The 14,866-nt window shown below is 40.3% G+C and overlaps 2 protein-coding genes across 3 annotated transcripts in view; both read left to right on the plus strand.

Moving 5' to 3' along the window:
* hip1 (huntingtin interacting protein 1) overlaps positions 1-11,400 on the plus strand; it is a 73,415-nt gene extending 62,015 nt beyond the window's left edge. For both annotated transcript variants that reach the window (XM_049575933.1, XM_049575934.1), the window contains 10 exons: positions 11-147; positions 295-405; positions 601-659; positions 3,974-4,067; positions 5,601-5,701; positions 5,964-6,069; positions 6,188-6,311; positions 6,449-6,510; positions 8,396-8,513; positions 8,608-11,400. In XM_049575933.1, the coding sequence (XP_049431890.1) occupies positions 11-147; positions 295-405; positions 601-659; positions 3,974-4,067; positions 5,601-5,701; positions 5,964-6,069; positions 6,188-6,311; positions 6,449-6,510; positions 8,396-8,513; positions 8,608-8,618 (923 nt within the window). In that variant the 3' untranslated portion in view covers positions 8,619-11,400. The remainder of the gene's footprint in view (positions 1-10; positions 148-294; positions 406-600; positions 660-3,973; positions 4,068-5,600; positions 5,702-5,963; positions 6,070-6,187; positions 6,312-6,448; positions 6,511-8,395; positions 8,514-8,607) is intronic.
* The window catches only part of rasa2 (RAS p21 protein activator 2), a 346,877-nt gene that overhangs the window by 317,647 nt on the left and 14,364 nt on the right, over positions 1-14,866 (plus strand). The gene's annotated exons all lie outside the window — the stretch shown is intronic.

Here is a 14,866-nt window from a genome sequence, read left to right on the forward strand (position 1 = left end):
TCCCCGTCAGCCCTGTCAGAGAGTGTGAAGGCGTGCGGGGCTGAAGCTCTGGCTCTGCTGGGCCAGATGAAGCAGCAGGACAGCCTGGGTGCAGCAGACAACAGCAAGCTGAAGGCGGCTCTGGAGGCCATCTTTGCCGCAGCAGAGGTCCATATTTCATACATGCATGTTTGCTCTGTGTGAACATAAAATGGGTCAGAGCATCCCCAGAGTGAAAGCAGGAATGAGTTTAAACTGATAAAAGGTGTGATAAAAATGTGTTAGCTCAGTCTTTCTTGTCCTGTCTTCGTTCAGAAACTGCGTCCTCGGGGTTTGGAGCTGCAGCAGGGGGAGCTGGGAGATCTAGTGGAGCAGGAAATGGCTGCCACTTCCGCTGCTGTGGAATCGGCAGCTGCCAGGATAGAGGTGCGTGAAGTGTGTGTGTGTGTTTAGTCATGGTCATCTGGCAGCAGATGTGTATTAGAGTGCGCTCACTGTGTGTGTTAGTGAGCAGCTCTTTGCAGGCTGTGTGAAAACATTGCCCCCTGTTTCACTCTCCAGCAGTATTAACTTCAAAGTGTCTTTTCTTTGTCTCCCTTGTGCCTCTGTGGATCCCAACAGGAAATGCTCAACAAGTCTCGAGCAGTGGATACTGGAATCAAGATGGAGGTCAACGAGAGGTAAAGCGAAGATTAGAGCTAGAATCGCTTTTTACTGTCGCAGTGATCAGAGACTGTCTCCAAGGTGAAAAGACTTACACACAGAGTTTAATCTAAAAAAATTCAAATTAACTAAAAAATTAAAGATTCTTGCAACTTAATGAGTTTCAGGAGCGTGCAAGATGATTTGAACTAAATCCACCAAAAACATCAGCCTCATTACGCCCACAAGAATTATCCTGAAGTAGAGCTACAGCTGACCCACAAACTTTTCTACTTTCTGTGGATTTTGGAGCAGGTCCTTACAAGTCTTACATTTAAAATTTCTATAAACATTAGGCCTTAAAAGTCATTTAATGGTCTTAAATTTGAATTTGTGAGGTCTCAGGGTGCCTTCAGACCTAGAGTTGTCTTGCTTTGGTCTGAATCAGGGACTAATTTTGTTACAAAGGGGCACAATTGCCTAGAGTTGGTTCGTGTTCTCACAGCAGCATTTACAAGCGGACCAGATCAAATGCCTTGTGTGAGAAAGCTGCTCGTGATGGGTCAGAATTTCGATGTGGGAAAAATCCAGGAAGTAAAGCAAACGTTGAAGAAGAGTACACTTGCAAGATAAATGTGACACTTTGTAATGGTAAGGTTGATTTCAGCGCTGCTCATCATGGACTATATTGCTGTCATTGTTCATTTTAGTCAAACCATACAGTTTGAAAACGAGGCACGGCTCCAACTAGAAAACAATGTTTTGATGCATTGGATGTGCTGAATGTGCATATTAAGGCAGTACAGGAGGAGGTGCACATTAATAATCCTCCAGGACTGTAACATGCTCATGTTTAACCCAAACAATGTGTCATGTGACTGCAGTTGGTTCAGATCCAGGTCGGAACACGTTCTCACCACAAACGAACCGCACCAGAGTTCGTTTGTAACCAGACTGAGACCACCTCTTCAAGAAGGTCTAGGTCCAGTTGTTTTGGTGCGCATTCCAGTGCAATTGGTATGTTCACACCTGTCCAGATGAACTGCACTTAGAGGGCAAAGGAACTTGAGTTTGATTGAACCGAACCAAACAGGGCAGGTGTGAAAGCACCCTTAATTGCCTTTTTGTCAAAATGAGTTAAACTCTTCTGTGTGAAAGTCCTCTTTAAACCTATCTCTGAACCTGGAGCTGTCTTTTTCCTTTGTAACTGCACTTGCCTGCTGGAAAAAATATAGATTAACCTAACTCACTCTAATAACAGTATTTCTACATAAAACCTACCTCTGCAGGGGACCACATATAAACTATTCACCTTCATACTGACCTGCAATGATTGAATAAGAAAGAGATGATTTGTCAAAAACTCAGTCTTTCATTTGGTTAAAAATGATCTTGAATTGAAATGTCTCATACCTGTTGACACTGGCTTTATCTTGCCAGTTCCTCCAGGATTTCGCGAGGTTGGAATCACAACAATCAATGCAAATTTAGCCATTCCCCTAAATTCTGTGCAAAAACAACAAATTTGATTACTTAAAGTGATGAAATCTCACTTGGTTGTAGAGCTGCATGCAGCGTATTGATTCGCTCAGCCCCTCTCTCTTTGTTTATCATGAGACTACTTCTGCAGGACTGGAGCTCCATGCCTGGAGTAACAGACACACAACGACGTGGCTAACGTTACCAAACAGTTATATACAGGCCTAACAACAGTTGAACCATTTTATTGTCGGTTTGAGATTAACAGCTCAGTGTCAGATCCTTCTGCTGCGGGGTCTCTTCCCAAGAAGCAAGATATGATGAGTAGTGATGTGATCACATTGTGCTGTGTTAGCTCGTGCCGTCCGGGCAGAGGGAGGAGGAGGACAACCTCTCATGGGGACTGGCCTTTAGTGATGTGTCAATCGGCGATCAGCCTCCTCCCTACTGTCACAAATATATACTGAATGCTCATAGTAATGCGCTCTGAATTTGAGACAGCATCACAACTAGTTTTTGCAGTTTTCACTTGCCTCCTCAATTTCATTGCAAAAAACACCTATAAACAGCAACATGCATCGCGTTTTTTAGAAAAGCTGCTGTGACATCAGGCACTACAGGACGTAGCAATCAAAAACAGCGGGCGAAATCCTGCAGGGACTGTCTTGGTTCTCTTTACAGTATGGAGGTACTGTAGCAGCAAGTTGCATTAAGATTAAAGAAGAAACCATATCTTGAACTATCAGTGGTGAGAACAACAACCTCACTGTGGTGAAAGAGAAATGAAAGTGCCTAAAAAAATATGAAGATTGAGGAAGTGACCCGCCTGCTATAGATAGATGCAGCAAGCCAAGCCTGCAATTATTTGTTTGTGAGAGTCTGAGTTTGACCACGAGACGTGATGAATGCCAACAAAGGCAACGAGCTGGAAAAGGAAATAGAGGTGCTTTTCAACAAGGCAGCACGACAGTCACATGATGTTTCAGTGAAGCTGCAGACGGTCACACACTGAGGGCTGACGTGCGAAGAATTTCATCAGTTCAGCCACAAAAGCCTGCGCAAGCTGTGAAACCAGTGTGGCACGTAATGTTTGTGTCTGCTGTTGTTCCATCCATACCAACCCAAAATTAGTTTCTTTAGTGTGTGTATTCCCTCTCTCGCTGGAGCAGCTCCACAAACTGTTAACATATCGTAGATGTTTTACACCAAATGGGTTTATTTATACGGCGCTGCTAATAGCCGCAGGAAGTTCAGAAATCTCTTGATTACATTATTGAGCAGAAGCTTGGCTCGCTGCTCCAAACTTAACCATCAGAGGGGTTGCAGGAGCACCAGATTCTGTCTCACACTGATCAAAGTGTTCATGTTGTCGCAGTCAGGTTTGTATCTTGTCATTGTTATTCATCCAGGCTGTGTAAATATTCTCTTTGTGTGCAAATGAAGCCAATTAAACTTTTCTGGGCTCCTGACTTAATTATTAATGTAGAAGCTGCAGCGGTGCTTCTGTGAGAGATAATTATGACAGGAAACAAACAACTGCTGCTGCTACAAATACTAATACTAGAATTTAGGTCAGTGGTGCATTGGTCATGCATTAACTAAGCTGTGAGGAAACTAACTGATGTTTCTAAACAGTGCAGAAGCTCGTGTCTTTGTGGTTCAAAATGTCTCAGGTTAGATGATGCTTTCTTTTACCGACAACCCTCAGGAGCCGATCAGACTGGACTAGACTAAGTTTTATTCAAGATATATGCAGACACAACACTGAACAGACTTCACAGTGTTTTGCTTCCTATAAAACAGACAGATCGGTAGCAGCTGAAGAGTTTCAGAGTTCCAATGTTTGTGTCCTCTGCTCTGTCGCCCCCTGCAGGATTTTGGCCTCCTGCACAGAGCTGATGCAGGCCATCAAGCAGCTCGTCCTGTCTTCCAAAAATCTGCAAAGGGACATCGTGGAGAGTGGCAGGGTGAGTTACACTGCAGTTTTGTCCTCCTCGTTTTGACAGTGAGAAAGAGACGTTCAGATTTCTCACGAGATATTCAGCATCATTTGTGTAATTTCAATCTCTAACTTCTCCACACTGACCAATGAGAATATGCAGCTTTACAGTCTTTTTAACTGCAATGGATAATCATCATATTTGCATATGCTCATTTTTAAAATAATGATAATAATAATAATAATATTATTATTATTAAACTTAATTTATATGGCACCTTCCAAAACAGTTACAGTGCTATACAATGAAACTAAACACATTTAAAACACAAGAAGAATGAAGCAAATAACATGTTGTAACATGTCACTTAAGTAAAAGATAAAATAAGGAAGGCCAAACTTAAAATCAAGATAATGAATGGGAAATAACATCATTAAAATGGCAATAAAATAAACTCAGGATATGCTTTCCGATAGAATAAAGTTTTTAGGAGAGACTTAAATGAAGACAGTGACTCAGACAGCCTTATATCCTTGGGCAGGTCGTTCTAGAGCCTTGGGGCCCTGATTGCTAATTACCAATTTTACAAAGAAGCTCTGTTGTATGTAAATATATGTTATGGTTCAACATATGTGTACCGTTTCATTTTTTTCTGATTAAAAAAACAGAATATGCAACTATGATAGAATACCTTGAGACCTAGAATATTAGGTGCTCCTTACAGTATAAAGCAGTGGCACACTCTCAACAAAAACTGGTTGTATTTATTGCAGAGAGCAGTAATTGATTCCTCAAGTGCAAAAAAACTTTTTAGTTAACTGAAATAAGATTAAAAATTAGACTTTAAAAAAAGCCTCATTGAAATGATATTTTATACTTATAAAACTAACTAAAAATTAAATTTAAAAATATACAGAAAACGTCTTTAGTTGTCAGATTTGTCATCACCAGCTTGAGGAGGCGGTATTACATATATTTATTGAGACGTGAATGTCTACATGACTTCTAGTCAGCTGCTTCACAAAGTTTTGTGTTTGTTTTGTAATACATATTCTGCACTTCTTATATCTTGTCCCCAAAAAAATCTGCCCATAATATAATAAAACACACTAGATCTAACACCATTAAAACTAAATTAAAACTAAACGACAACTAAATATTAAAAAAATAAGTAAAAACTAAGTTGAAACAACCAAATCCACTCTGGAAACTAACTGAACACACTCATGATACTGTTTCTGGACTAGAGCTGGAGCAATTAGTCGATGGCTTTAGCTTCTCTTATGTGAGAATAAGCTGCATTTTCTAGTATTAAATTACTGTATACTGAATATGTTTTGATTTTGGACTGCTGAGCAGACAGTTTAAATAAACCGCCTCGGACTCTGAGAAACTGATGGATATTTGTCACTGTTTTGCTAAATGTTATTGACTGAATGATTAATATATCAATCAAGAAGATCATTTCTATGTCAATGGATAATTACAATTATCATTTCTAACAGTTTACAATAAGAGCCATGAAACATATATTTTAACACTTCCTCTTGTGTCCACCAGGGGGCAGCCACCATGAAGGAATTTTATGCCAAGAACTCCCGCTGGACTGAGGGCCTGATCTCTGCCTCCAAAGCAGTGGGATGGGGCGCCACGGTCATGGTGTAAGTATTAGTCCTCCTTCTGAGTGTCTCCTACTCACGACACAGAATAAAGTGCTGTGAATCTGACAAGGAAATAAAAATATAACAAACAAATCAGTAAATGAGGTTTTAAAGGAATACTTTAACCACAAAGTGATCATTTGTTTATCAGTTATTTACCCACTGTTGAATATGTGAAGAAAACGCTGTCATTCATGAATCAGGTGTTTTGTCTCTGTGTCATGAACAAACTGGTCTCAACCTCAACACTGTGTCGTTCCAGAGATGCTGCTGACCTGGTGGTGCAGGGCAAAGGGAAGTTTGAGGAGCTGATGGTGTGTTCACATGAAATAGCTGCCAGCACAGCACAGCTAGTGGCGGCCTCCAAGGTGAGTATAGTTTTCATTCTCTCAGGATCTACACGGTCTGTTGTTTGGGTTTTGCTGAGCTGATACAGTTAAGCCCCGGTCTCATGTCTCTCGTGCCGCCGCTGTTCTCCCTCTCCAGGTAAAAGCAGACAAAGACAGCGCCAACCTGCACCGCCTGCAGCAGGCGTCCCGGGGCGTCACACAGGCCACTGCTGCTGTCGTGGCCTCAACCAAGTCTGGGAAGTCTCAGATTGAAGACACAGGTGAGAGGATCACAGTGACTAGGAGGTTTAGATTGTGTGATCATGATATAAAATGTCCAAGTGTTATAATTTTGTTTCGAAGTTTGAGGGAGATTTAAGAAACAGGTGTTTGAATATAATTTGTTGTTTGTGTCCAGATACAATGGACTTCTCCAGCATGACTCTCACTCAGATCAAACGACAAGAGATGGACTCACAGGTAAGCAACACAATGCAGCAAAAAATCTTAATAAGCCACATTGCTGAAGCTTGTGAGTCTCAAAAGATTAGGGATGCATTGGTTGTGAAATTATGGGCAGGTACTGATACCAATGTTGTTATGTTATTTGATGTTTATTTTGTTTTTGTTGTTATTTATCCCCTTTTGTGCCAGAGAATTAAAGAAATCTTAACTATTAAAAAATAACTAAACTGTTTTGAAGTCAGTCAGTCCTTTATTACTTTACCCTTGAATGAGCATAATTTCAACCATACAAATTATTAAAACAACTTTTAATATAACTTTCTTTCACATAAAAAACATCTTTAAAAAACTGCTTCAAAGCATTTTTCTGTATATATAATATATGTCATAATTCCCTCTCTAATATTTATTTCATATTGTTGTGAAAACATAAACAGATTTCCTCTTCAAACAGCTGTATTTAATCAAGTTTCTCCCCAAAAACCACATTTTAGAAGATGTTTTTTCCCCAACAGTATCTGTATTGATTTTAACAACAATAAAGAAAGACAAACATATACACATGGTCAGTGTGTGTACATATACATCCACACGCACGTAAAAGAAAAAGACACCAGGACAAAATGTCGGTGCAACCGCCTAACGTTTAACACACGAATAACCCACCCCAAACCCCAAAAGTGTGAATCGAAAATAAATAAATGTTGAAATGGTAAAAATAAATAAATAAATATGTACATTATACAAATAAATACTTATTTATGCTTATCCAGTACTCTTTTAACCAAATAGAGCTTGAATGCATCATAATGCAACACATGCACCCTCCGTCAGCAGCTGTTTCTGGCCACCAGCTGCTAACAGCTAACAGCTAATGTAACTAGCTCTCAGCCTGCTAATTTAAACACGGATTTGTTGTTCACAGTGTAGCATCATCAGGGAATAAGTAAGGTGCGTCCCCTGACGTGTCAATACAGAGTTTACTGCGTCGTTTCATCCAGAGGGCGTCCAGGGGAAGATCTCAGGATGCTGTTAGTCTTGAGTCCTGTTTTTTAGCCTGCGCAAAATGAATGTGATGCAACAGAAAACATCGGCCACTACCATCTGGGAATGTCTTCTTATTTGCTGACAGGCCACCGACATGTTTTAACTTTGGTAGAGAAGCAAACGTACCTTCACTTCAGGAAAGTTTTCTGACTTTCATTGGAACAAAGGAAAATTCTCTCCGTCCTTTAGCCCATAACATGAGAAAAACACACTTTAGAAATTAGGTAATGGTTTATTAGGACTAATGCTATGCGAGTTTGGCTCAGTACAAACTTAACACAGTTCCCACATTAGACTCTGAAGGTGCATTCTTCCTCGTCTGTTGAGAAGCTGAATCTATACGAACACTTCACTGTGTGTTGTGGCTCTGCTTCCCCCGACACTGAAAGAAAAACATGGAAAGGTCTGGACCAGTTCACACACACAAGGCCCATTGTTGTTAATGCACAGAGTGCCTCTGTTTGAAGTGAATTTTTAGGAGTCTTAACTAACAACCTGTGTAAATAATGAGTGTTTAACTTTAGAGAGCATCCACAGGCACAGGGGAAACTGGAGAGAATCATATAACCAGCACCTCTGCGCTAACTGGGTGACAGTTTTGTCATAAAAGATATTAATTATATATCCAAAGTGGCCTCTTATGATGGCAATAGAGAAGGAGATAAAATAATGAGGTGTGTGTTCATCAAGTATCTTGTGTGATACCCAAGAAAAAATATGTTAACTGTTTCCTATGTTTTCTGAATGTGACTCAAAAGAATTTATGATCTGTTTAGGATTTTAGGATTTCAAAAATAAATGGCTTCAGGGAAATGACGGTCGTGTTGCCCTCTGCTTGTGTCTGTTTCCTCAGGTCCTGGTTCTGGAGCTGGAGACTCGTCTGCAGAAGGAGCGAGAGCGTCTGGGCGAGCTGAGGAAGAAACATTACGAGCTGGCGGGGGTAGCGGAGGGCTGGGGCGAGCAGGAAGAGGGTACAGACGGAGGATAGCTGCTATACTACAGATATACCCTGAAAATATTGTGGTAAAAATGTCTAACACTGGTCTGTCTCCTTCTTCTCTGTAGGTATGGGTTGAGACCTGCTGCTCCCGTCATCCCACTCCCGCTCCTCCACCAGAAGACCGGCTTCTGTCTGCCTCTTTCTATTTATACACTTTCACTCTTTCTTCCTTGTTTTCTTCTCTCTCTCTCTCGTTTTGTTTGTTTTTTATCTAAGCCAAATTAAAAGGTGCTTCTTTTCTAAACCCGCCCCTCCACCCGTGTCCAAAAGCTTCCATACAGGGACAGCACCAAGGGCTCAGCGACGAGGGGGGCATCAAAGGGAGGAACAAATGGATGTAAGGAGCGGAGGGTGGGGCACGCAGCCAGACGTCACCACCCCCCACCAGCCTCTCCCCCAAAGGACTGTGTTGATGAAAAGCAGTCGAAGTGAAGTGGATCCGTTTCATTGTGTATTTATTGTCCTTTTCTTCCCCGCTTTTTAATAACGGTGTCACAGCGGAGACGCTACGAGCACAAGTTCTACTCGAGACATCCCAGGAAGCACCGCACAAGGGCCAAACTCTGAGCAGCAAAGAGGGGGAATCATTGACTGTTGTTGCCCTGCCCCAGCCCCCAAATTCATGTCTCTGTGTAACGTACATGGCGTGCATGCTCTCCTACTTAAACAAGTGTCATGGGCTTATAACGCTGTCGGAGCCTGAGCTGTTCGTAGTCTGTCTTTACACTCCTCCCCTAGTTTCTTCCTGTTCTTTTCTCACTGTGAGTTATCACCTTATTAAGTCCATACGGCTTCACCGGCTGGTTCACTGGACTTTCTGCCTTTCACCTCTCCACCATTGTAACGACCGTGACTGTTAACTCGACCCGCCCCCCCCCCCCCCCCCCCCTTTTTTTTGTACTATTATTTTAACAGATGCTCACATGGAAACTCTTCAAACCACTCCAAACTGGGGAGTCATTTCAGGAAAGGAAAGGAAAGTAGCACCGTTGTTTTTTATTTCCTCTCAACAGTCTTCTCCCTGTGAGCTTTGAGACTGCCAACTACCTCATGCTACATCGTCAGAGGTAGCGGTGCATCATGGGTAGGACTGATGAGAAAGAACCCGCTGTTTAAACACTGAAATTGGGGCCCTTTTTGTCATTTCCCCCTTTTTTATTGGTTAAAAGCAGGAAAGCGGGTAAGTGGGAGGAAGACCTCTTTTTATATAGAATAAAGCAACAACACTTTTGAGTCTGCTACTTTTCTTCCTCAGCAACAACAGAAAAACGTAAAGCCGTTAAATAAAGTTTAAAACCCGTATCGGTGCGTATTTTTTACAAAGCGATCAAGCAGCACTACAACTGATCTGTCACAGAAGCTTTGGAGGCGGAACTGTGATCCACATGCTGACAGCGTCGTCTTCCTGGGGATGTTCTGACTCTGCCAGCAGGACCGCCGTGTTCCCGGTGACGTCCGCTCACTCAGAGAAGGAGCAACAAAAGGAAACCCTAAAACAAAAAAAAAGTTTGACATCTTTTTGCTCAAACTTGAATATGAGTTTTGGGACTGTTAAGGCTGCACAAACCTGTGACATATTTTACCTGGTTTATCACCTGATCTCGCCTCTTCAGACACCCTGCAGGACTGACTGTTTTATAAACCCCTCACTCACTAACAGTCTGCATTGCCAGGACCACAAAGGACTTGGAAGTACGCAGCCACTCGGTGACTGCTGTGTTTTCAATTGCTTCCTAAAGACCAAGTAGCTGTGTATATAAACTACAAGCCTTCTATTGTTGGAAATAATCTTTTGCTTTCTTTAAGTCTAAAAGCATTCAATAGCATTACTTTTGTTGCATCTGTTCAAGTAAGGATTCAGCTTAATTGAATTAGGGATACAAAATGGTGCACATGAACGCCACAGGAGAGAGAGGTGGTTGTTTAACTGAATTTCTTACTGAGATTGATGGACTGACTTTTCTGCTTGTTGCCAGTGGACTCTGTGAGCAGCCTGATCTTGCCTTTGTGTAAACCATGAGACGAGTAGACATCAAACACCTTATTTCTTCTTTCTGTTGGATGGATGGCACGTTTGCCTCTTTCTGTGTCTTAACATACTTCGTTTGGACGCTCCGCTTCAGCTGTGTATCTGAATAATAAAAAAGTTGTGACACTGGTTTATTTAACAGACGCTGGTCAAATAGTATGTGCCAATAATTCTCATAATGCAGTTGTGACACTTGCAGAAGCAGATGGGTGCAACGAAGAAACAGAGAAATGTTTTATTAGACAGACTTTGAAATAATTTCCTCACTCATCTGCTGCTCCAAGCAGGATAAAACAAACAGCAGGTATTATTTGCAGTACTCTTCTGTCCAGGTCTTTGTATTTAATAATAATTTTAGCTGTGTTCTGTCACCTCTTCTACACCTGGGGAGCCGATGTCATTAGAAATTGGATTATAAAACAAAAACGATGCCATTCGCAGAAGGATAGATCTACTTTTTACAGTATTTCAAGTGTCTGGAAAGACTAATTGAACGCACCTTGAGTGATGTTTGGTTGTATTTTTGCCCAAATATTCTATATTAACCTCTCTCTCTCTCTCTCTTTCTCTCTCTCTCTCTCTCTCTCTCTCTCTCTCTCTCTGTCTGTCTCTCCTCTCTCTGTCCCGTCTCCTCTCTCTCGGGTCTGTGTCTGTAGTCGTACCAGCTCAGCCAGCCTTTCAAACTGCCTCACACTGTAGTAAAAGAGAAACAAATACTCACATAGCAACATTGAAATGTGTCTTTGTATGATATACTAAAACTATGTTGGTGGGTTTGTTTTTATTTTTTCAGTTTTTAAAAATAAATATTTCAACTCGTTAATACAGACTCAGATGTGACTGTGGTTTTTGTGACATCAGACGGAGCGGTTATTTTTAGATGACACAGTTATGCCTCTCCCCTTTCACCTGATGCTTTCTGTTTTTATTCTTGGAAAAGTTGAATATTACATATCAATCACTGACTGATGACGCTGCAACGACTTATTGATTAACCTGGTTGTCAACTACACTGAGCAACATCTTATTTGTGCTTCCATTTTTCACAGTTTTAAGTCAAAGTTCTAAGACAGGGTTTAACAATCTGCAGCTCTTTAGACCCTCTCCGGTGGCTCCCTGTGGCTTCCACATAAAATTATATGCAGATGACTAACCATTGTTTTTTAACATTCAGACTTTAATGTGTCATTGTTGTAGGCCTAAAGTGATTATTGCATTTTACAACTGTAAAAACCTGTAGCCTATACATGTAATTAAAACATATTATAACATTTCATCAACTAAAATGTGCATCATACGTCTATGACCTGGTGCCCTTTCCTCTTAAATTTTGCGGAACATCAGTAGCAGTGACCTTGAGTCTCTCCAGCAAGACTCGCTATGGATTTCAAATCCAAAAAAGGAAATGTCTCAAAGTATAATAGAGGATTTAATAATGTGTGGACAGATTCATTTGTTGTCACCACCAATGCTGCAAAGTTTAAGTACTTAATAATTCTAAATATCCCACTGCAGAGTAGCCACCTTGTAGTAAATCATGTTAATGAATGCTCATTTATGTATTTAATATCTTTTATTGAGCAGATGGATTCCACATTTAATCAACATCTATATTTCAGGCTATTTTTCTTTCAATTTAACAATTGTGCACAATATCCTGAGAAAGGGATCAAATGTTTTAGTAGGCACAGTGGTAGAATCAAATAAGGTAGTAAAATAATTGCAAGTACATCAACATAAAATAATATGATAAAAAAAAAAGATAGAAACGAATAACAAGAATAAGTTGACCATTGTCCCCAAAGTCGCCAGGCTGCCCTCCCATACCCACATCATGAATGCTCATGTAGACATACTGGTAATGTTGATGGGCTAATTTAGACTTAATAGGCTGTTACCTTTATTAAAATATGTTTTTAGGCTCCAGAAAGAGCCAGTAATGGTGCTTTTAATAGTAAAGGTTGCCCATCCCTGATCTAAGAGAATTTAATCTATAAAAAACCCAAATTTTGGTCGCAAATTTGTTATTATTCATATTCGTGAACTGTCAGGAAGCAGCTCATCTGTTGCATTGTCGTGTGATCAGAGTGCACACTTTAGAGAGGCTTTTTATTGTGGTCATCCCAAGTGTAGTAATGATGCTGTTCAATCAGCATCTTGATATGCCACACCTGTCGGATGGACTATGTGGTCACCAACACATTTTTGTGACCAAAATTTGAGAGAACTATTTCTATTGTCTGCATTGAAAAAGCCTTAGATCTTTACTCAAACCTGAGAGCAAATGAACGTAAAAACAAGTGTTGCATTTCAGTTTTTGTGTAGTGTATCAAATTGATCACCAGCTAATCTGATAATCGATTAAATGGCTTGAGTAATTTCTTAAGAAATAAGTTAAAATTCTTGTGATTCCAGCTTCTTTACCCTTTGAAACCTGAGCAAATTGGCTTTATGTATTCTTCAAACATAGGAAAAAGGCAATGAACAAAAGAAGAAAGGACTCAAAAAAGAAATTAGTAAAAAAGAAAAAAATTAAAACAATAAAATTATTATATTTATATATTTATATTTATTATATATTATATTATAGTATAAAATAAAATAAAATGAAGATAAACAAAGGACCTGGAAGAGTGCTTAAAATTATAATACTTCTTCAACATAATTTTAGAATGTAATAAAAAAAATTGCAGTTCATGGGAAATTTCCTCATTGCCTCTTTTCCCATGCTTTTGAAAGAAATCGCACCCATTTGCTCAGGGTTCAAAGGTTTAAATGTGAGTATTTCCTGTTTTTTTACTCTTCTCTGACAGTCAACTAAACGTCTTTGGGTTGTGGACAAAACAAGACATTTGAGGGCGTCATCTTGGGCTTTGGGAAACACTGATCGACTTTTTTTACAATTTGGTCATTATATAGACCAAACAACTAATCAAGTGATTGAGAAAATAATTAATAGATTAATTAACAATGAAAATAATCGTTAGTTGCAGACCTCATCTCACCTGCTGATACAAATCTCAGTAAAAAACCTAAGAAAATTAACGTTGCCTTTCTGCTTTTATGGAGGAGATAATATGTACTTTATAAGATTTATGCAAATATTTTTTTTAGCACAGATTCTCTAAGGCAGTGGTTCCCAACTGGTGGGACGCGACCCAAAAGTGGGTCACAGGTCCATTCTGAATTGACCACAAGTGACTTGCAAACATGTCTAGTTCGGTGAATTTCCGGCACAGAGGTGCATTTTGAAGTGCCGTTTCCTGCTGTAGAGTGAGCGACTAACAGCCAGTTAATTGACAGAGACAGCAAACCAGCTCGATAACACGGCTAAACACGAGTACGACACTGAACATATTAAACTGTGTGGACCTTAAACTAATGACTAAGGAGAAATCTGGACCCTGTGGCTGAACCAGTTGGAAACCAACACTCTAAGGTGCTTGTGTGTGTGTGTATGTGTGTGTGAGTGAGAGCAGGAAAAGTGGCTCAACAGGAGTAATAACCTCACATCTACATCAGAGCGGAGCTAAAATGCTAATGCACCTAATTGATTTTTTGGGAAGGTGCGCTTCTCTTCCAGTAAAGGCATTGACTCGAGCATCTCAAAGTGCTTTGTTGGCATTCAATTTAAAATAAAATAAGAGACAGGGAAAAAATAACTTTGTAGAAAGCTTGTTGCTGCTCCAACTCCAACCTGCCTGCTCTTCCCACAGGAGAAATAAATAACAACACAGGAAAACTCTACACACACACACACACACACACAGATATATTAGAGGCCGTTTACACGTTGCCGGCTATTTTCATAAACGGACATTTCACCGTCTCCGTTTTCAAAAAATTCTTCGTTTACACTTACCACTTTTGACACAGGCGCAAGTTCCGGCACATACTGTGACGTCGGCTGCCTATAACTCCATTTATCTCCGTTTATCTCAGTTTACATGCAAACGCGCAACCGGAGTTTTCCAAAATCTCCACTCTGGCCGGAGTTTTTAGAAAGACTCGTTTTCAGAGGAGAAATCTCTGTTTGCGTGTAAACGAAGGGCACAAACGAAGGAAGATGTCTCTGTTTATCAAAATCACCGTGTACGTGTAAACGGCCTCTTAGAGGCATTGAGATAATGAATCAGCGTAATCTAAAAACCACTGTGCTGAGATTACAGAAATCCCTAATCTGGGCTGCTCCAGGATCAACCACATCTTCTGACAAGACTCTCATTTCCACGTATCTGCAGTGCAACAGACTCCCACTGAGACAGTTACACACAAATAAAAAATTAACACTCAGC

Source organism: Epinephelus fuscoguttatus, linkage group LG5 (assembly GCF_011397635.1).
Source record: "Epinephelus fuscoguttatus linkage group LG5, E.fuscoguttatus.final_Chr_v1".
NCBI lineage: Eukaryota > Metazoa > Chordata > Actinopteri > Perciformes > Serranidae > Epinephelus > Epinephelus fuscoguttatus.